The 22,276-nt window shown below is 35.9% G+C and overlaps 4 protein-coding genes and 2 pseudogenes across 5 annotated transcripts; 3 read left to right on the top strand and 3 right to left on the bottom strand.

The window, feature by feature from the left end:
- The first annotated feature begins 454 nt into the window (after nucleotides 1-454).
- Nucleotides 455-1,978, top strand: LOC105679554 (putative nuclease HARBI1). Its single transcript, XM_012379631.2, has 4 exons — nucleotides 455-663; nucleotides 773-910; nucleotides 1,015-1,285; nucleotides 1,442-1,978. Exons 1-4 carry the CDS (start codon nucleotides 455-457, stop codon nucleotides 1,976-1,978), a joined length of 1,155 nt encoding a protein of 384 aa, XP_012235054.2.
- A 3,478-nt stretch (nucleotides 1,979-5,456) lies between these two features.
- On the top strand, nucleotides 5,457-7,752 carry LOC105679555 (uncharacterized). 2 transcript variants are annotated; one of them, XM_012379632.2, is made up of 4 exons: nucleotides 5,457-5,823; nucleotides 6,080-6,265; nucleotides 6,363-6,637; nucleotides 6,739-7,752. In XM_012379632.2, exons 1-4 carry the CDS (start codon nucleotides 5,724-5,726, stop codon nucleotides 7,066-7,068), a joined length of 891 nt encoding a protein of 296 aa, XP_012235055.2. In that variant the 5' UTR covers nucleotides 5,457-5,723; the 3' UTR covers nucleotides 7,069-7,752. The 2 variants fall into 2 exon arrangements, 1 of the variants encoding a protein (XP_012235055.2); XR_010890887.1 differs by having other exon boundaries at nucleotides 5,460-5,823; nucleotides 6,120-6,265.
- Nucleotides 7,753-8,049: 297 nt separating this feature from the next.
- LOC105679556 (putative nuclease HARBI1) lies at nucleotides 8,050-9,707 on the bottom strand. Its single transcript, XM_012379633.2, has 4 exons — nucleotides 9,253-9,707; nucleotides 8,999-9,145; nucleotides 8,664-8,931; nucleotides 8,050-8,590 (listed from the first exon to the last, which is right to left on the bottom strand). Exons 1-4 carry the CDS (start codon nucleotides 9,516-9,518, stop codon nucleotides 8,066-8,068), a joined length of 1,206 nt encoding a protein of 401 aa, XP_012235056.2. The 5' UTR covers nucleotides 9,519-9,707; the 3' UTR covers nucleotides 8,050-8,065.
- Nucleotides 9,708-15,604: 5,897 nt separating this feature from the next.
- Nucleotides 15,605-18,348, bottom strand: LOC137000617 (zinc finger protein 862-like; annotated as a pseudogene).
- Nucleotides 18,349-18,851: 503 nt separating this feature from the next.
- On the top strand, nucleotides 18,852-20,261 carry LOC105679000 (uncharacterized; annotated as a pseudogene).
- Nucleotides 20,262-20,384: 123 nt separating this feature from the next.
- On the bottom strand, nucleotides 20,385-21,490 carry LOC105678993 (uncharacterized). The gene has a single exon (XM_012378763.2). It carries the CDS (start codon nucleotides 21,470-21,472, stop codon nucleotides 20,717-20,719), a length of 756 nt encoding a protein of 251 aa, XP_012234186.2. The 5' UTR covers nucleotides 21,473-21,490; the 3' UTR covers nucleotides 20,385-20,716.
- Nucleotides 21,491-22,276: the final 786 nt, after the last annotated feature.

Here is a 22,276-nt window from a genome sequence, read left to right as displayed (position 1 = left end):
AGAGGGGGTCATGCGCCGATTCCACAACGAACCGACCGCCGGACATCTAGGCATGGCGAAAACGATTCACCGTATTACAAGGCGATATTACTGGCCCGGGATGTTTCGCGACATCGCCCGCTACGTACGGAATTGCGAAAATTGTCTCGCTCATAAACCATACCAAGGCAAGCTTGCCGGACGCGCCCACGCGCAAACGTCACCGCGCCGTGGCAGCAAGTCACGATTGACCTAGGGTGCAATCCGTTAGACGCTTCAAATGTTTCAAATAAACTTGCTACAAATACTTCCGATAGAGTGATCCGTTAGCGCTACTGACATTGCCAACGCTACACAAGTGGATCAATGCAAAGCGTAAGAATATAATAGTCTTAAGAAGACATTAAAAACATAACCTTAATATTAATATTAATAACAGTATTGATGAACATTAATAATAGTATTGATTATTAATATGGAGACGAACGTGGCCATAATTTGTATAGCCAAAATTTTTCAAGAATCTCTACATTATATTTATAATGATGAAAATATAGATCTACAAATAATAATAGATCAAATAGAAGCTTTGAGAAGCAATCCTCAACAAATTCGCAAAATAGAAGGATATGTGGAATTTGTAATTCCCTTACTCAATAGCATGCAGTTCCAATCTCACTTTCGGTATGTATATTGTCATTATATATATTTTCTTACAATATACTGTTATAAATGTATACCTAAAAATGCATAATTTTGTATAATTAACTTGCATTACACTTTTATAACTTAGAATGCTACCGTCAACATTTGAATTTATTTTGAGAAAAATTGGAAAGAAACTTATTCGCAGTATTGAAAGGAATGAAATGATACCTGCAGAAAAGCAGCTTCTATTGAGCTTATGGCGTTTTGCGACTCCAGATTCATATAGATATAGATATAAATTCATAAATATGACAGTTAATTTCATTATACAATTAACTATGAATAATATTAATTCGTATTGTAGCTATAATAAAAAAAATTTTGTTTTAGATCTATAATCCAACGATTTAATGTTGGTCATGCCACCGCTATAAGAGCTGTGCGTCGTGTTAGTGCAGCATTATGCAAGCTTTCGTCACAATACATAGTATGGCCCACAGGGAATAACATTGAAGAAATTGTGTTTGGTTTCTCCAGTATAAGTAATTTTCCTAATACAATTGGAGCCATAGACGGCACTCACATTAACATTCCTGCACCGAAGGAAAATGCAGAGGCCTATGTAAATAGAAAAGGTCATCATTCAATTCAACTTCAGGTAATGTTTAAATAATATTTTTAAGTATTAGTATGATTAGTTTGTCTATTATTATGTGTATTATACTTTACTACTGATACAATTTTGATATAATTTACTACTGATAAAATTTGATAATGAATATGAATATGTGATTGAACTGTTTAATCTTTGCAGACTGTTTGTAATCACAGAAGGCTGTTCACACATATTTATGTTGGAAATGTAGGTTCGGTCCATGATGCTCGTCTATTCCGCTTATCACCTATTGAAGAATATATCAATAATGCAGGAAAGTTTCCTGACAATACACATTTGATTGGAGATGCTGCTTACAGACTGCATCAGCATCTTTTAACTCCATATACTGATAATGGACATTTGACACAACGTCCAAAAAATTATAATTATTGTCATTCTTCAAGTAGAATGGTGATTGAACGAGCATTTGCTCTTTTAAAATGCCGCTGGAGAAGTCTTTTACAATTATTGGCAATGAATGACATCGAAATTATACCTTACCATATATTAGCATGTTGTGTACTGCACAATATTTGTCTACTAAAAAAGGATGGACTGGAATTTCAAGATGGCATCATTGTTGAAGAAGTTCAAGAAACAGAATTATTACAAAGATTCGAATGTAATAATAGAAATATTGCAGAAATAAAACGGAATAACATATGTGCTAATTTACAAATAAGACGCACTTGAAAAATATATTATTAATATGTTTATTTAAATATAACTTTATAATATTTTTTATATATTTTAATATGAATATGAGTATTTTATTTCATATCACATTATATCACATTTATTAAAAAGACTGACCTATGAAATAAAAATTATTATATGAAATTATAAATATAAAACTTTTTATTTATGCACACGTATAAACCTATATAAATTATAATAAAATAAAATTTCAGTCTGATAATAAAAACACAAAATAACATAATACTCTGAACACATGAAATAATATCATTTTAGAGCTTCTTATAAAAATATAGGCTTTAAAATAATAATTTTATATGATTAAGTTATGCCAATCTATATACGTGTGGTTTAACAAAAATTACTTTGTAACAATCTTAAATCTGAAGAAAACAAGAAATATTTTTAATATTAGGTGCTTTGGTATTTAATACGATTTCTCTTCTCATATTATTTAGTAATCATCTTTTCAAGAATGTTAAGCAATTTATCTTGCCGAGCCATTGCTTCTTCGTGCATTTTTTGACGCTGAGTAATATTTTCTTCTATCACAGTGATTACTTTTTTCAACAAGGCAAACTGCTTAATACCTGTAATTATGTACGTGCAATATTTATTGTAACAGAATACTAATTCCCTTACGGAAATAACATTATATACTCGTAAGACAAAAATATATAAATTATATACTATAATTATTAGAATTGTAACGGTGCAGCCCGCAAGCTGCATCGTTACGGCTACGGACCGTCCATCGTCCGTAGCCCACCAAGGGTGCATTGTGGTGCATTGAGCGCCGATAAAGCTTTTGTTCGATAACAACGGCGGTCAATCGCCGAAAACCCCCCACTCCCGACCGTTCCGAATTTCCGTTTTGTGGGGGGCTCGCCGCCGAAACCGCCGATGTTTGCCGATTCGAAGCCAGTCGGCTGCCAGCCGGGTATAAAAAAGGCCCGGCTGTACGTCTTCTCCCCAGATCCTGTTTGCTGCTAGCCAGCGAACAATCCTGCTGCGAGCGTTCTCGTAGTCTGACCGAGCGTACTCGGATTCTATGCCTTATTCCAGGTACACGAGCGTCCTCGGTACCGTTTCTATCTCCGATACGAGCGTTCTCGTATACCCGTCGAGCGTACTCGGTTCCTCCGGGCATCGATCTTCGTATACAGGGCATTTCCTTATACTTAGTCGAATCGCCGCTCTAAATGCGCCTTCGTACGAGCGTTCTCGTACGTCCGCCGACCAGTTTCGGCCTCAAAGCCTCTAGTGCGAGCGTTCTCGTACTCCCGTCGAGCGTACTCGACGTCCTGTTCCTAATCTCGCGTTACCGCGCACCGGGATCCATCCGGCGGGCAAACTACGTCGACCAATCCGCGCCGTCGAGCGACCCGTCACGATCTACGATCGAACGGACTCGCGGTACCGTCACGAACGCACTCACCGACGAGCGTTGCGTTGTACCAACCGCTACGACACGATCATCCGCGCTTGCGCTCTCGCTGCTCGCACCAAGACGCCTCACGTCGAACTTTAATAATTCAGTCACCGTTGCTTTAAATAATTATTTCACCGTCGCCTTCATATTTATTTCACCGTCGTTTTTTTTGTATTTATTCCACGCCTCTTTAAATAATTATTTTACCGTTCGCCTAAATAATTATTTCACTATTGCCGATACTTCAGATTTATTTCACGCTGCTTTGTATTTATTTCACGCCGCTTTAATAACTATTTCGCTGTTGCTTATTAATTATTTCACCGTTGCTTATACCAATCTCACCGATACTTTTACGATTATTTCACGCCGCTTTAAAGAATTATTTCACCGTTGTTGAATAATTATTTCACCGTTGTTATTTTACCGATCACACCGATACTTTGCCATTTATCTCACGCTACTTGTATATTCTTTCGAATTCGCTTCGCACACGCTTCGCATGTACACACGAGCATTGAAGCAGATCATTTGAAGCAAGTCATTTCACCATCTTAATTAATAAACGTTGTTTCTTTACTTTGTTATAAACGAGCATTTATTTTATTGACATATCCCCAACCGACCGAACCTGGATTCCGGCGAGCTACTCCGCGTCCGCCGAAGCTCACACGGTTTCAGAATCATGTTTATTTAAATTTATTATACTACATTTTATTGAATATAGTAATTGTGATACTTACGTTTAGAAGGTATCTGAAACTTATCTGAGGAACTTCTTTTTTCAGATGTTAATGTTAATGTTAATAAATGAATGTTAATAATTTCTGATTTCAGTGGAGATGGATTATTGCTGTCCAGTGTAAGTACTGGAGCTACCCAAGGTTTATCATTAAATTGTTCATCCATAATCTACAATATGCCAGAAAAATTATATATATCACATAAAAAGACATATATTACATAACTATATATATTACATAAATAGTTATACAATATGTTTCACTAAAATATAATACATTTACTAAAAACACAAGTATACATCATATTAAATAAATTTATTATATACTTACACTAAAATATTGCCATTTTCTATTATTATTGCCACTTTTTGCATTGTGATCTTTTATACTCTTGTAAGTATTTTTCATGCCTGCCATTTTACTTTTACATTGCAGATCTGTGACATCATAACCTTTTTTATTTAATTCAGAAGCAATAATATTCCAAATCTTTTTCATTGATATTTTTCCACTTTTAATTTGGTGCTCATGCTTTGCATATAATGTAAGAAGTAAAAGAATTGCCTCATGTGGCCAATGAAAAACACCTACAAAACAACACATTATGTTAACTATATTTTTATCTTCTTGTAGTTTTAAAGTAAACTTTTCTCTTTTTGTAAAAACACAGTAATAATATGTTATACCTTTTTCTTCAGAAGAGGTTGAAGATTCTTCCACTGATGACTCCAGTATATCCATCTGTGTAATATAACTTGAGTCATGATTTGAAGATCCTATCAATAAAATAAATTATTTATTAAACATTTTTCTATTTAAAATTATAAAAAAAGTGCTAAGCTTATATTATTAATGTTAATTTGTAACATAAATATCTATTTCAAAATTTACAATACATAAAATATTACCTAGTTTGGCAACTGGCTGAGTCAATAATGTTTTATGGCTATTTAAAAGTTGAGTTGCAAACAACAAATCGATTTAAAAAGATATATATCAAGTTATAAATCTTCTCTTTACTCTTTCAATTATACTCATATAGGTTATGTTATATATTTTACCTTCATTAGCCTTTTGTGCATCTTCTTCGGAAACTTGTAATGTGTGAACAATTCCAATATTAATATCTAATAATTGTATGCTCGTCATTTTGCTTTAATATTAATTTCAATTGATTTATTAATAACAAAATAATAGCAAATCTAAGAACACTGTCACCATTGGCACTTTTCTCGATTGGTCTTCCCGCGTTGTTAAGTATTCAAAATTTCACTTCAGGCATACTACTTCTCCGGCTGAAGCATTTCAAGCACGCTAGGGCCGCGGTCCGATTCACGTTCACAGCGCTATCAGTACACTAACGATCGGTCCAATTCACGCTCGCAGTGCCTTCGTGGACATAATGACATCATAGCACGTCATAGTTTTATGACGCGCACAGTGCTCACGGTGCCCCTAGTTGAAAGGTGAGGCACTGTGAGCATCATGGCTGATTATGGTTGTGTGACGTCAGACATGCTACACGTGCTACACATTAATTTATTTATTAGTCGTCGCGTTAGAAACAATGTCAAATCAGTTAATCTCCGTCCCTGTCTTTATAGAAGATACAGGTGAAACTGTGACCTTAAAACTTTCGCCACAAGATGCTGCAAAGGCTACTAAAGGTAAGGAAACAAATAAATTTTTGTATTTTAATAATAAAATTATACTTAACCCTTTAGAAGATATCATATCTCAAAGATATCTTCGGGATGTCTACTTTTCGATATTCGTGCTGTATGGATAATTAGCTCTACTAATAGCTATTACTAATACTAATTAGCTCTGATCATTGACATCAAATAATTGATGCTTGATGTCAATGACTATGATTTATGTTGATTAATGCTGATGAGAAGGAACTTTTTTTTGTATTACCAGATCTGAATTATATGACAAGTCTTATTAAGAATATTTATAGAAAAAGAAACGAAAATGTTATCAGTCAAGAAAGTCAAATTTCGATTGATGAAAACGATGAGACTGATTCTGTAAGAACTGCAAGCAGTGCATCTTACGTTTCATCTCCAGAGCCACAAGAATTTGATAATAATCCTAAAGATCAAAGTGAGTATGACTAAAGAATATAATGGCTCCCCTACAATATGATTCTTATATTCATTCCAAGTCTTCTTTATACATAAAAATTTTTATATAATTCCAGAAAATGATAAATCATTGTTTATATGGTCATCCAAGTGCGTATATCTACTGCTCGATAAATATGAGGAATGGAAAGAAGAATTTTCAGCAGGCACAAAACGTCATAATAAAATTTGGGAAGCCATTGCTGATAATATGAGGAAAACAAATATTGAATATACAATGACTGGACCACAATGCCAATCAAAATTAAATGGTTTGAAAAAGACATACAAAAAAATATTGGATTATAATTCAGTATCAGGAAATGACAGAAAAACATGGCCATATTTTCAAGTAAGTATTTATATGAAAAGTAAATAAATATATTATAAATTTCATACTTCTCAATCATATTAGACTAAAACTTATTGAAAAATATTTCTGTTTTCTTCCAGAGAATGCACGAAATTTTTGGGAAATCAGGATGGGCAAATCCCAAAGCTATTGCCACTGAAGCTGGACCATCTACATCGAATGAAGAAGCAATCCTACTGGAATCTTCTTCAAAAAATTGTAAAAATAATGAAGGGAAATCCAATAAACGGAAGATTGAGACTATTATAAACAACTTTATCTTAGATATGAAAGAAGAAAGAGCAGAAAGGGAGAAAAAAAGGCAAGCCAAAGAAGCATTGTTTCAGGACTTAAAAGATCAACGAGAAAGACAGCATCAGGAAAAAATTAAAATAATGCAGAAGTTGTTTGAAGCTATCACCAAGAAATAATTGGACAACTGTTTTCTTTAGTATTTTAATGCAATTTGTGTAGTTTTTATTTCCAAGAGTTCTATTATTTTTATTTTTCATGGATACTCTCTGTACCTGCAATGTAGTAATTTTGGTAGTCTTATAGAGCTTAAGAAAAATTGTTTACTTGAATATCTATTATCTTTTTCATTTTATTATTTGCATACATAATAGTTTGTCTAATTATAACTGAAGATTTTCTAGTCTATGAATTGACTATTAATTAATAAATTAAATATTATTTTTTTAAATATAAAAGTTAAAGTTAGCTTTGGAATTAATAGCTTAAAGATTTGCCTATCCTGATGAGCATTCTTTGGAATAATATATTACAGTTATTCTTATTAATCTCATCACTTGTTTTATTTTAGTGATACTGTATTAATAATATAATTTTATGTTTTTTAATTTTTATATTAAAGCTCATTTTAAACTTAGAAAATGTCAATATGGGCGTAATATGTGAAATCAATTTTTTTTTGTGAAAATAAGATAAATATTTTTTTATTTAATGTATAACTATTTAAGTTTATATAGATACATCACTATTATTTTCAGCTTCTAGTTAAATAATAATAAGCTATGATATTTATTCTTCTACCAATGTGATATTATATTTTATAAATTAGTGTAGAAAATAAATATTGTTTACAATATTAAAATTTGATTTATTTTTATCATTCTAATAAGCGATAATTAATAAAAATTTAGATTTGTATTACTAAAATACACAAAAATTGGTATAAGACATTTATTTATATAATATTTAATACAATCTATAGCAAAAATAATAAGGTTATTTCTATTCAATCTTAAACATACGCGCTCACAAAAATAAATTTGATAAAAATAATTTGCAATAAAAATATTAATCATATCATATAATCATCATATAATTTGCTGCAAAAATAATGAAATAACTATCACTAAAACATTAATTAATCAATCAATGAAACATTAAATAAGATTGAAAATATCAATGGTATCTCATTATCAAACTATTCATAATTCTTTGTCGTTTAGTATTGCCGTCCTCCATTCTATCAGATATTAATGCTTCACTGGATACATCTTCTTCATGTGTTTGCTCAAAATCTATCAAATCTCCTTTTAATATACAAATATTATGTAGTACACAAGTAGCTAATAAGTATTCAGGAATTTTTTCTAAGGTGATCATAGGCAAACAATCAAGAATGCTTCTCCATCGTCCTTTCCACAACCCAAATGTTCTCTCAATTGCCATTCTCGCTGAAGACAAACAAAAATTAAAATTTTTCTGTCTAACTGTTAAATGCCCATTATCTTTAAAAGGCACCATGATATGAGGATGAACACCATAGGCAACATCTCCAATAATGTGTGAATCATTAGGAAAATAAATTTGTGGATTTGTAATATATTGTCTGACAGGAGAGAGCCGAAAAACACGTGCATCATGCACTGATCCAACATTCCCAGCTAAAACACTTGTAAAAAGCAATTTTGAGGTGCAAACTGCCTAAAAAAGTGAAATACAAATTATTAAACGATAAGAACTTCCAATCACTTAAAGACATTTTTTAAATTCTTACTTGCACATGGATTGAATGATATCCTTTGCGGTTCACATATGATTGTTTATCTTCCAGTGGAGCTTTTATGCGAATGTGAGTGCCATCGATGGCTCCTATAATCTTAGGAAATGCACTAACTTTTTCAAATTCTTCCATCACTTTATTTGCTCTTTCACCTTGAGGCCACTGAATAAATCGCGGAGCGAGAATGTGCAAAGCATAAGTAACTTTTCTCATAGTACGAATTGCTGTAGCCTTTCCTATATTAAATTTTACACACACAGACCTATAAGCCAGAGACAAGCAAATAAAAAAGCTTATAGTTTTGACAAATAATTAAGATGTTACTATACCTGTAGGAGTCTGGTGTTGCCATCATCCACAAAGCTATTAGAAGTTGTTTTTGCGCTGCCAAAGGTTTTCTGCCACTAATTGATTTAGTGGCGCTTAACGTAGGTCCTATTAATTCCAATAGAAATTCAAAAGTTGTAGGCCACAATCTGTAAATAAAGGAAATTTGAAATTTCAGAATGTAAATATTAACAATTACTTTAAACTGAAAATTTTATGATACTACAATGTTTCTTTAAACAATGGTCAGCCATACCTAAAATGCGATTTAAATTCCTCAGCGGTGTAATTGAGAATAATTTTTTCCACATAGTCTTTGATGCGAGGTCTAATTTGCATTTCACTTTTTTTTGTATTTAGAATCAAGTCTACAATAGTGATACGGTTTCTTACTTCTTCTTCGTTCTCGTCACTACTTGAAGACATATTCATTACAAATTCCAAGTCGTCATCATCTTCATCCTCGCTTTCAAAAGAAAATTCAATAAACTGCAGCAATGTTATTTTTTCATTTAGTTCCATTTTTCTTTTTTTTTTATTTTTCTATTTGATACATGCACACAGAACACTATCCATTTGTCTTTCAGGTTATGTTTTTTACTGTAACAAATTTACGAGCTTATGACTGGTCCGAAACGAACTATCAATAGCGTGCTTTCTCATTCGGACCGACCATTAATGCCGTGAGCGTTAGTAGTGCTGAAAACACGATTCGGACCGCGGCCTCGAAGCGAACATCCGTGACGTATTTATGACGTCATAACTGCTATGAAAACGCTTCGAAGCGTCTAGTGGATCGTACCGTAAACGTTTCGCAGCACAGATGTCTATACTAGTACTAGATCGCTAACTTCGTCAAAAAAGCTGAGGCCAGCAGGATTTCCAGTTTCTACCATGACACCCTACAACAAAATGGCGACAATGCGTGTGTTATGTGTATATCTGTACGTGCGTATGCACATGTCATACCCGGCGTGGTGATGCAAATTGATAATATTGTAAAAATTCTTGAAAGATGCCGAGCAGTTGTTGAGCAGTTGTTGAGCAGTTGTTGAGCGGCCATTTTGTTGTTGAGTGTCATGGCCGAAACCGGAAATCCTGCCAGCCTCAGTTTTTCCATACGTCAAAGCCTAAAGTTAGCGATCTAGTACTAGTATAGACATCTGTGTTTCGAAGCATATGCAACATCTAGTGGATCACACCCCTAGGGGGCCGCTACCCAGTGTTGCTAGACGGGACGCTTTTTTTCACGAACGCACTTGAGAATCGGCCTCAACGGTGTACTAATTGAAGAAAAAAAAGGGCACTTGTAGACCCTTCTATTAAAAAATTATTAGAAAATTTTGTTTATCGTTAAAAAGTGATAAAAAGTAATAAAATAATAATAAATTAAACGCATGTAAATATTATGTTTATTTTTATAATAATAAAATAATTAATAATATTAATAAAAAATAAGCTAAAAAAGGAAAGGATGTTTAAATAATTGTTAATAACATTTTAATAACAATAAAATATTTTATTTGGCAGAATTACAAAGAATACCAACATTTGTTGCAAGGATAAGGAAAAACTGCTAAAAACCTTACCAGTATTCATAAAATAAAAGTATTAACATATATAACATCAGAAAATAAAAGTATTAACATATGTAACATTAGAAAATAAAAGTATTTACATTGATAATATCACAATAATTATCACAAATAAAATCACATATTTTTTTAAATTAAAAATAACATATTTTGTACAACTAATTTTAAGATCTAATTCTACAATAAAACAAAAATAATTTTTTTATCAATTATTATAAAATAAATAATAAATAATGAATGATAAAAATAAAAATAATATTAATAAAAATATTAATTAAAATAAAAATTGCACATTATGCGGGTACTAATAATGCTGAAAAAAATGTGTATTAATATGCTGAAAGAAATGTGTTAAAATGAAACTATACTAACAATATTGTAAATATAAAAAAAATTCTATGACAAATATAAAGAAAAAAATCGCGTTTTTATGCATTAAAAATTAAATAAAATTTGAAAAAATAAAGAAAAATGACAAAGCTATTATAACGACTAGAATAAAAAACTAAGCTATTTACCATCAGATAAACTGCAATCAGATTTTGTATATAAATTTTGAGAGTTATGTAACTCCAAATGTCGCGAATCAATTTCAAAATTAATGCAATTAATGCCTTCAGCCTGAAAACTTGATCGAACAATGCTAATCGCGGAAAGAGTATCAACTGATAAGCGATTTCGCTTTTTATTTTTTACATCAGTAACAATAAAAAAAATCCGTTCGGCTTCGGCATTTGAATGGGGAAAAGAAAGGACCGTTTGAACTAATAATTCTAAATTTGGAAAAACTTTTTCCCCATTTAAATCTGTATGTTCAAAAATTGTTGACCACATTTGATCAATTTCTAAAGAAACTAACTTCTGTTTTTCTGTATCGTTAAAAACTGATGGCAGAATTTTCCACTCGAAAGCTAAGTTAGTAATATCAATATTTACAACACGATTAGCAATACAAGTTAAATCTCTAATTTTCATTCTGCCTTGATCAAATAGCGCAATAGACGGATGTAAAAAAGTTAATTGTTAAAAAAAGGTATCTTTATACGGTAAACGTTTCAACATTTCGCGGACTGCTGTTTTATAAAAATCTAAACATTTTAATCTAATTTCTTCCGCGCATTCTAAAGATTGTGTTGCTAAAAAGCTTTTACATTCGGGCCCTACATATATGTCATTTAGATCTTGTATGTAATTCTCATTGTCAATATCTAAAAAGATGATATTTTCCAAAGCCTCAGGCTTAATGAAATTTTGAGCAATTTGCCGAATAATTTTTTGAGACTCTTCAAATAAAATATGAATTAAAATTTGTCGTCCTTGAAAAAGAGCATTGAAAGTATTAAAAAAATTTAATGAGTATTTCAAAAATAATAAATATGATTTAATATTATTATTATTTAAATCTGTTAAAATTAGTTCCGCAGATCTTAATTTGTCTTCATGAATAGCTAATGTGGGACTTCTGTTTCTGGTGCGATAGAGTGCGACACGTGGCGTGGAGAGAAATTTTTGGAGTGACGTGGGAAGCGAGAGGAGAGCGAAAGGAGGAGTGAGAACGAGTGGAGGAGAGAGTGGAGGTGAGAGAGAGTGGGTGTGAGTGGGGGGAGCGCAGGGTGTGAAAGAGAGAAAGGGAAAGGGCAAGGGAAAAGAAGTTATATAGATAGGCATAGAACATAGGATATAGAGACGGACACGATCGGGATTAAGAGAAAGAGCGAGGAGCACATAGAAGATAGAAGGTAATAGGTGAGGGTGATAGGTGGCGACATAGCGGGATGGAAAGGAAATTGGAATTGGAAATGGAAGAGAGATTAAGAGAAGCGAGAGGGGGGAGAGTTAGACGCGGAAGTTATGGGTGTATAGAGGAGATGTGGAAGAGGAAGAGGGAAGAGGCATGGGAAAAGGGGAAGGGGAGGAGAAAGGCATATTTAGTAAAAGTAAGAAGATAACGAGGTCACCGGGGAAAGAAGAGGGAAAGAAAGAAGGAGAGCAGAAGGGGATAGAGAAGGGAGAGGAGGAGATGAGGAAATGGAAAAGGGAGATGGAGGGGGTAATGAAGGAGGTGATGAGGATGGGGTTGGAGGAGTGGAAGGAAGAAATGAGACAGATGAAGGAAGAAGTGAAGGAGGGAATAATAGACATAAGGAAGGAAATGAAAGAGATTAGAGATAAGGAGGAGGGGTGGAGGGAGGAGAGAGAGAAAATGAAAAGGCATATAAAGGGATTGGAAAGGAGAATAGAAGAGATAGAGAGAGACGGAGAGAATGAGAGGGAAGGAGGAAGGAAAGAAGGGAAGGGAGAAGGAGGAAAAATAGAAATAAGAATAAAAGAGATAGAAAGGAGGATGGAAAGGAAAGAGAGGGAAGAGAGGAGAAGGAATTTGGTAATAAAAGGAATAGAGGTAAGGGAAGGGAAAAGGAAAGAAGCGGTAGAAGAATTAATGAAGGTTATAGAAGCGAAGGTAAAGATAGAAGAGATATGGAGGATAGCGGAGGATAGAGAAAAAGGAAGAGAGATAGTGGGGATAAGGCTGGAGAATGATGAGAAAAGGAAGGAGATATGGGAGAGAAAGAAAATGCTTAAGGGTAGAAAGGAAAAAATAGTAGAGGACTGGACATGGAAAGAAAGGAGGATGAGATAGAAATTGGAGGAGATAGCCAGGGAAGAGGAAAGGAAAGGGAAAAGTGTATGGATAGGATATGGGAGAGTAAGAATAAATGGGCAATGGTGGAAGTGGGATGAGGAGGAGGAGGTGCTAAGAGACGGGAAAGGGTGCACAAAAGTAGGGGGGCAGGGGGAAGGGAGATTGGGGAGGGAGGGAAGCATGGGATAGAAGAGAGAAGGGAAAGGGACGGAAAGGTGAGGCGAGAGGACGGGAGGGAAAGGGAGTGGAGAATAGCCTTCTGGAATGTGGCAGGGGTGGGAAATAAGGATAAAGAATTCTGGGAGGGACTAAAGAAATGGGATGTAATAGTACTGATAGAAACATGGATGGATAAAAAAGGGTGGGAAAGGGTGAAAGAAAAGTTACCAAGAGGATACGAGTGGGGAGTACAAATGGCGGAAAGAAAAAATAAAAAAGGAAGGGCGATGGGAGGGATGGTAATGGGGATAAGAAAAGAGATGTTGGACAAAGGGAGGAAAATAGTGACGGAGAGAGAAGGGATAATAGTGGGAAGGATAAAAAAAGGAAAACATAAATGGAGGGTGGTGGGGGTATACGTTAATGGGAATATGGAGGAGATGTTACAGAGCATGGAACAGTGGGTAGGGGAGAAGGAGGTAGAAGTGAGTACAATAATTGGGGGGGACTTTAATGCGAGAACAGGGGAGGAGGGAGGAGGTATAGAGATAGGGAAAGAGGGAGAGGAAGGAGGAGGGGAGGGGGAGGGAAGGAGAAGGAAATCGAAGGATAGGAAGATGAATAGGGAGGGGAAGGTGATGGTGGAGTTCTTGGAGGAAAGAGGATGGGGAATACTGAATGGATGCATAGAGGGTGAGGAGGAGGGGGAGTACACGTTCACAGGAGGAAAAGGGAATACGGTAATAGACTACGTAATAGCAGATGAGGATACGAGGGGGAAGATAAAAAGGCTAAGGATAGGAGACAACATAGAGTCAGACCACCAGCCAGTGGAGGTATGGGTTAAGGGAGAGGGACAAAGACAAAAAAGGAAGAGGAACGAGAGTAGGGAAAAAGGAAAAATATGGAGAAGAGTATGGAATGAGGAGGGGTGTAAAAAGTTCAAACAAAGGATGGAAGGGTTAAAATCGGGGGAAGAAGAAATGAGGGTAGAATGGGAAGGGATGGAGAGGAAGATGAAAGAGGCGATAAAGGAAGTGGAGCGGGACGTGGGGAAAGAGGAGGGGAAGAGGAGGGGATGGTGGGACAGAGAATGTGAGGAAAAGAAGAAGGAGGCAAGAAGGGAGTTAAGAGGATGGAGAAGAAAAGGAGGAGAAGGGAAAGAGTATAAAGAGAAGAAGAAGGAATATAAGGAAACGTGTGAAAGGAAAAAGAAAGAGGAAAATGAAAGATGGGAAAAAAGAGCAAGGGAAGTAAAAAGGGAGAATGAGATATGGGAAATAGTAAATAGAGAAAGGAAAAGAAGAACTAGGATAAATGATGGGATAGGAATGGAGGAGTGGAAAGAGTACTTCATGAGGCTACTGGGGGGGACAGAAGGAAAAGTAGTAAAGAGGGGAGAAAGGAAGAAAGGAGGGGAGGGAGAGGAGGAAGAAGAGATCAGCAGAAAGGAAATAAAGGAGGCGATAAAAAAACTAAGAAATGGGAAGGCAATGGGAGTGGACGGGATACCAGGAGAAGCATGGAAATATGGAGGGGAAGAAGTGGAAGAGTGGGTCTGGAGCTGGTGTAACAGGGTATGGAGGGGGGAGGGATGGCCGGAGAAATGGAAGGAGGGAGTAGTGGTGCCGATCAGAAAGAAAGGAGAGGGAGAGAAAGTGGAAGATTACAGAGGGGTGACATTAATGAGTTCATGTTACAAGATATATACAATAACGTTGGCAGAGAGGCTAAGGAGGGAAGTGGAAGAAAAGGGAATAGTACCACAGAGTCAGACAGGTTTCAGAGAAGGGATGGGGACATTAGACAATATATATGTTTTAAATTATTTAGTGAACAGACAGCTGGGAAAAAAGAAAGGAAAAATGACGGCGCTGTTTATAGATTTAAAGGCAGCATTCGACTCGGTGGATAGGGGAATATTAGTGGGGGCAATGAGAGAGAGAGGGGTAAGGGAAGGGTTGGTGGAAAGAGTGGAGGAGGTGTTGAAGGAGACGAAAAGTAAAGTAAGGGTAGGAGGGGAGGAGGGGGGGAACTTTTGGACGGCGAGAGGAGTGAGGCAGGGGTGCCCATTGAGCTCACTAATCTTTAATGTAATGTTAGCAGATATAGAGGAGGAAATGGGGAAAGTGAAATGGGGAGGAGTAAAGTTAAGAGGGCGCAAGATATACTCCTTAGCATATGCAGACGACATGGTTTTGATAGCAGAGGAGGAGGAGGAGATGAAGGGCATGATGGAAAGGTTAGAAAGATATTTGGACAGGAAGAATTTAGAGCTGAACACCGAAAAGACGAAGATCATGAGGTTTAGAAAGGGGGGAGGGAGATGGAGGAAAAAGGTATGGAGATGGAAAGGGAAGATAATTGAGGAGGTGAAGGAGTTTAGATATCTGGGATACATAATACAGAGAAACGGAGGGCAGGGGGCACAGATCAGGGAGAGGGTGAGAAAAGCGACAACGGTGAGGGGGCAGGTAGGGGGGATAGGGAAAAGAAGATTCGGGAAGGATTGGGGGAGAAGGTTATGGTTATTTGATAAATTGGTATGGACGGTGATGGGGTATGGGGTAGAGATATGGGGGTGGAAGGAGAGAGAGGAAATGGAAAGGGCAGAGGAGAGATATTTAAGATGGGTACTGGGAGTAGAGGCAAGGACGCCAGGATACTTGGTGAGAGAGGAACTACAAAGGGAGAAACTAAGGGGAAGAGCGGGAAGGAGGGCGTGGGGGTTTGAAAAAAGATTAGATGAGGGGAGGGGAAGTGAGATAGCGAGGGAATGTAGGGAGGAGATGAAAGAGAGATTCAAAGAGGGAAGAGTGAGATCGGAATGGGAGGAAGAAAGGAGGAAGTTCTTAGAGGAAAGGGAGATATCAATTGAGGAGGTGGAGAAGAAGAAAGAGAAGGGAGAGGCGAGGTATGAGGAATTAGAGAGGAGGGACAAGGAGAAACAGAGAAAGGAAAGAAGGGAAAAGATAAGTGAATCGAGGTTTAGTAGATGGTACAAGGAAGTAAAAGGGGAAGGGATACCGGATTATCTAAAAAAAGGATGGGGTGAAAGCAGATGGAAGAGAGTGGCAAGATTCAGGTTGGGGAATGAAGTAAGGGAGGGAAGGTACTGGGAGGAGGAGGAAAAAAGGAGATGCAGATTATGTGGAGGAGAGAGGGAAACATGGGAACACGTATGGGAGGAGTGTAGAGAGTGGAAGGAAGGAGGAGGAAGCTGGCAGGAGGCGGTAGGCTGGGTATTAGGAGAGGAGGGAGAAGGGGAACGGTGGATGAAAGAGATAGAGAGAGAAAGAAAGGGGAAGGAGGAAAGGGAAGGAAATATGGAGAAGAAAGAGAGAATGTGTGAAGGAGAGAAAGATGCATGAAAGAAAAAAGGAAAGAGAGAGAGAGGAAAAAGGAAAGAGAGAGAGAAAAAGGGAGAGAGAGAGAGAGAGAGAGAGAGAAAGAGAGAGAGAGAGAGAGTGAGAGAGTGAGAGAGAGAAAGAGAGAGAGAGAGAGGGAGGGAAAAGGGGCGAAGTAGTTGGACATAAAAGATGTACAAAGCAATGGAAACGGAAGTCCCAGAGGCGAGATGTGTGTGTGTATAGGTAGGGGAGGAGGAGGGTGGGCACATATGGCTCACGCTCCTGCTCCAAAAGGCGGTTAGGTTAAGATAGGATTAAGGATAGACTAAGTATAGACTAAGTATAGATGTAAGGAAATGTATGGCGAGAAGAAAAGCTTGTAACCCTAAGGGGAACAATAAATTATTCATTCATAGCTAATGTGAAATAATGTTTTAAAGCTTCCCAATTTTTGAGAAGCCTAACCACACATTTATGCAAAACGAGCCATTTTGTATTAGCTAATTTTAATATCTTATTTTTCTCAATATCAAAAAAATCTTGAAATTCTTTTAAAATCGTACATCTCTTTGCACTGCCTGATATATAAGTTGCAACCGCTCTAATTAAATTTTCACAAGATTGTGGCAATTTTTCGCAGGCTTTACTAGCTACAATCGCGGAAGAATGGCAAATACAATTTAACATAACTATTCCCGGAATTTTGGAATGCAAACGAGAAAAAAATGAATTATTACATCCAATCATAACGGATGCATTATCACTTGCCATTCCAACTATATTTGTAATAGGTATTTCATATTTTTGTAAAAGTTTTTTAAATAATTCAAAAATACTATTTGCAGAGCAATCTGCAGCATTTAATTCTAATAATTCTAATAGTTGTGTTTTAACTTTTTTTTTAACGGAGAAAAAAATTGAACAAGAACGCATAAAATTTTAGTATCTCCAATATCCGTGCTTTCATCTATTAAAATTGAAAATTTTTGATCCTGTAAAATGTTAACAATTTTCTCAATTTCCCGCTTTGCAAGAACTTCTTTAATAATATTGGTGCACTTTGATCGAGCCAGTGAAAGATCTTGCACGATTGAAGAATCTATACAAATGTCTTTTAACAAAGGAACTAAGTGATCTGTGGTATAAAGAGCAACATTATGTTCAGAATAAAAAGCTGCTAATTTAATTTCGGCTCGCTTAACGTTTTCAATATGAGAATTTTTGGAATGTTGGCTTTGGCTTTAACTTATTTGAGAATTACTGTCACAATTTTTAATATGTTTAGGCCTTTGTGAATGCCGTATTAAATCTGATTTACAGCATCTAATGGTAATATTGCACAAGTTACAAATTGCCTTATTTTCCATAGAATGAGGAGCCAGCCATCCTTTAAATAAATCGTCAGCTAACCAAGAATTTTTAAAATTTTTAATATGCGTCTTTTTAATGGCTCCTTTTGAATTATCCATATTTCGCGTAACAAAAAATACATATAAATATATATATGATATAAATATTATTATTTTTTACATGTACTCACCTAACCTTCTCCTGTAGTCTGTCAAACGTCTAACTTTTCGCGCCAGCACCCAACACTATAAGCCGTATACACCGCTGGATTCATAGCTGCAGCGCTGCGCATGCGCGAGAAAAAGCGTCCCGTCTAGCAACACTGCCGCTACCCCACTCCACGAGCGGCCACTCATGGCTTTTTGTGTTACAAGATCGGTTTACTAAATGGGTTGAGTTACAACCCCTGTGCAAGGCCACAAACAAGGCCATATGCAAAGCGATAACCGAGCGAATCATATACCGGCACGGCTGCCCCGAGCTTGTCATATCGGACAACGGGAAGCAGTTCGTGTCCCGCCAGTTTAACGGCCTGTTAAAATCTTTCGGGATAAAGCACCGCACGACGCCGATATATACGCCACAATGTAATCCGGTTGAGAGGACGAATAAGACGGTTAAGACGATGATTGGTCAATTCGTCGGGCGCGACCACCGCCAATGGGACCGCCATATTCTCACACTTCAGTACGCATATTGGGATCTGACATTCTTGGTGGCGCCGTCTACTGCCGAAAAGTAGAAATACTCAATGCTTGCATGTAATTACTGTAAAGTACATTTGGATTACTGTAAGCAACTGTAAGAAACATTATGGAGGGTGCAATTTTTCCCATACGTGAAAAAAAGAAAAATTTTGATTATTGTGCAGTGAGAGATTGTAACAGTAAAGCAAGTAAAAATTTAGAGCTTTGTTTCCACATATTTCCAAAGCCGAATGAACGCGTCGTTAACATAACAAATTCGTTTGACAAATTGGAACAAATGAATAAATTAAAAGCGTGAAAAATTGCTTTAAAAATAAATAATGTTTCGTGACGTTTAAAAAACACAGCAGTTCCTTCCTGCAATTTGCCAGGAACAAATAAAAAAAAGATAGAAACAAACCAAGCAAGATTGGAAAGAAGGTTAAAGAGAAGCACAGCAACAGCATCATCGTCATCATCATTATTAACATCAACAACAAATGAATCAGTGATAGATCAACCATCTTCTGAAATAAATTCAGTGAAAGTAAATATAGACATACATGAAGATAATGAAAATGAAATTAATAATGAATATCAAAACAGAGAAAATAACGAAGAAGTGAAAATACAATCATGTATAACAAAAAATTTTCCTGCTCCTTCATTTAAAGATGTTGAAGTGCAAGTGAATGTGATAGATATTCAAAAACCAAAGTTTTGTGATAGTATAACAACTGACAGTGAATTAAGCACTGCAACAGGTATAGAATCTTTTCAAGTGCTTAATACAATTGTAAAAATAGTAGCTCATGTCAAAGATGATAAAGAAAGAAACATGAAATTGACTTTAAAAGAAAGAGTAATCATGACATTTATTAAATTAAAACAAAATTTATCATACAGTTTCCTAGCATTAATATTTAAATGTTACTCAGCAAAACATTGCCAATGTATATTTTATAACACTGTGAAGATGTTAAGCACTTGTTTAAAAGCAGCAATACCATGGCCATCAAGAGAGGAGATACGCAGAAACATTCCTGAGTGTTTTGAATCTTTTGAGAATGTTCGAGTTGTTTTGGACTGTACTGAAGTGTTTATTCAAAGACCTGCACAACTTTGTTGCCAGATTTTAACCTACTCTTACTATAAAAGTGCACAAACGTGTAAAATAATGACCGGTGTTTCACCAGCAGGCAATATAACATTTGTCAGCAAACCTTATGGAGGACGAGCAACGGATTCACCAATATTTCAGCAAAGTGATCTGATTCACTTGCTAGAACGTGGTGATGCAATAATGGTTGATCGAGGATTCTTAATTGATGAAGTGTGTGAAGTAAATGGCTGGAAATGTGTAAGACCTCCGTTTTTAAAAGATAAAAAACAGTTTAGTAAAGAAGAGTCTAATTTAACAGCTAAAATAGCTAAAGCTCGAGTTCACATTGAAAGATCCAACTAGCGTATCAAGACTTTTAAAATTCTTGGATCAGTAATGCCTGTAGCATTGGTGCCTATTATAGAAGATATTTTCATAATTATTTGTGCAACAATTAATATGTCTTCACCAATTCTAAGTGATTCAAAATTTATGAAAATGTAAAATTGTATTCATTTAGCATTTGTCAAAAAATAAACGTTGTGTTTAATTTACAAAATTAAACTTTATTTTGATATAAACTTTCTTTACATATTATAAAAATAAAAATATTTCTTAAAAGTAATATACTTATTTATACTTATTTTCCAATGCTCCTAAGCGATTGACTACTTTTTTTATTGCATTCTTTTTTCATGTAAGAAACAATCTCACTTAACATTAAAAAAATAAAATTATTTTTTCTTTAAACTTCTTAAATGAAACATTTTTTATCAAAACTAGATAAAACTAACTAGAATAAATATTTTAGAACTTTTAATTGTTTTTTTATACTTATTGACTATCCTTATCATATTCTTTTTTTAATAAACAAACCTTATGTAACATTACACTATAATAAACTTCTTTTAATTTATGTAACATTAAAAAAATAAAATTATCGTTTCTTTCAACACTTAAAGTAAAATATTGCTTGTCAAAACTAGAATAAATGACAAAATATGTTAAATTTAAATTTAACACTGCCATGCCTAATTGTACTTGTCCGTAATACCAATGCTTTTCTTTTAAGACAATATTTTCTTTTTTTTTCTGTAAGCACTTATTTATTAGACTATTCACGGTGTTTTCAATATTTGCAGTTTTGCCAATAAATGGGCACTTTATTTCTAATAAAGCAACTGGTTTGTCACTTTTAACAATAATTCCATCCGGTGAATAGGCCAACCATGGATTGAGTCTTGAGATAACCAATCCAATTTCGACTACTTCAGAATTTGTACCTTTTGCAAAGGCTCTGCGTGCTTCTGCCTCAAACTTTTTTCCGTATTCAGTAAACTCTGTTTTAAAATTTTTTGGCTTTAAAATATTATCACACTTCTTATTCCAGTCTGCATTTTTATTGTTCGTATATGTAAAGAATTCATAACAAGTAGAACCTGTTATCCTATATCTTCTTTCTTGTATCCAGTTAGCATACCAGTCTTTAGTTTTCACACAAATTTCTTCAACATTTTTGCTGAGTTTATTAATCGTATTAAAACAACAATCTTGTACTGCACACACTGGTAAATTTTTTACTGCAGTCATCAATACATTATCTTGAAATTCAAAAATAATTTGAATAATTTGTTTTTCAATACTATTAGTTGTACTTTCATTCTTTGTGCTCTTTTTTTTCTTTTGGTGAGGCAGGAAAAATTCTTTATGGATACCCACGGGTTTCGGGGGGAATCCCGTGGGTTATGTGGGAGTCTCCTGGGAATAAGTTCCAGGCATACCCACTAAAACCCTTGCCGGTAGCCTTCCTAGACCATGTAGAGGGAGGGTGAGGCCATCACCAGCGGTATTCATCTCACCCCCCCTCAGGTCTGACCGTTTTCCGGTCTCTTCGCGGAGGAGGAGGAAAATTTTTATTTCCCCCCTCCTTCTCGTTATTGCCCTCTTTTCCGGAAAAGGCCGGGCTACCGCAACCTTTCCCCGCCCTCCCGTGTTTGGTGGGGGGCTGAGGCTAGTCGGGAGCCTCCGCTCCCAACTGACCCCCCGTCGGAGGGGGGGAGAGATATAACTTCTAGAATTCCCTAGGAGTTTTTCCTTCTCCCTCCGGCCTTCCAAGTTGGGAGGGTCCCAGAAGAAGAAGGGACCCTTCCCAGGGAGATCCCCCCCGGGGTTTTGGTGAACGTCACCACCCGGAAAGACCCTGTTGTTACCTGCCCCCTTAAGGGCGGGGGGGGGTTGTGTCGGCGGCGGCTGAGGAGGAGCGTTATCCCCTCCCCCCCCCCACCGCCACCCCTCTTCTCTCTCTCTCTCCGCCTCCTCCTTCTGCAACATGACTCTGTCACAGAAGGAGGAGACGGTCCTCCATTTGTCCTCTCCCTCCAGCATTGCTCTCAC

The sequence above is a fragment of the Linepithema humile genome, chromosome 6 (genome assembly GCF_040581485.1).
Source record: "Linepithema humile isolate Giens D197 chromosome 6, Lhum_UNIL_v1.0, whole genome shotgun sequence".
NCBI lineage: Eukaryota > Metazoa > Arthropoda > Insecta > Hymenoptera > Formicidae > Linepithema > Linepithema humile.
Note: the sequence above shows the minus strand (reverse complement) of the source record. Positions and strands in the feature narration are given on the sequence as shown.

Coding starts and splice junctions, on each gene's coding strand:
- LOC105679554 (XM_012379631.2), top strand. CDS start 455: ATGGAGACGAACGTGGCCATAATTTGTATAGCCAAAATTTTTCAAGAA. Junction 664..772: donor CAGTTCCAATCTCACTTTCG/GTATGTATATTG, acceptor TTTATAACTTAG/AATGCTACCGTCAACATTTG. Junction 911..1,014: donor TTTGCGACTCCAGATTCATA/TAGATATAGATA, acceptor AAAATTTTGTTT/TAGATCTATAATCCAACGAT.
- LOC105679555 (XM_012379632.2), top strand. CDS start 5,724: ATGTCAAATCAGTTAATCTCCGTCCCTGTCTTTATAGAAGATACAGGT. Junction 5,824..6,079: donor TGCTGCAAAGGCTACTAAAG/GTAAGGAAACAA, acceptor TTGTATTACCAG/ATCTGAATTATATGACAAGT. Junction 6,638..6,738: donor AAACATGGCCATATTTTCAA/GTAAGTATTTAT, acceptor GTTTTCTTCCAG/AGAATGCACGAAATTTTTGG.
- LOC105679556 (XM_012379633.2), bottom strand. CDS start 9,518: ATGGAACTAAATGAAAAAATAACATTGCTGCAGTTTATTGAATTTTCT. Junction 9,146..9,252: donor GAATTTAAATCGCATTTTAG/GTATGGCTGACC, acceptor CTTTATTTACAG/ATTGTGGCCTACAACTTTTG. Junction 8,591..8,663: donor ATCATTCAATCCATGTGCAA/GTAAGAATTTAA, acceptor TCACTTTTTTAG/GCAGTTTGCACCTCAAAATT.
- LOC105678993 (XM_012378763.2), bottom strand. CDS start 21,472: ATGACTGCAGTAAAAAATTTACCAGTGTGTGCAGTACAAGATTGTTGT.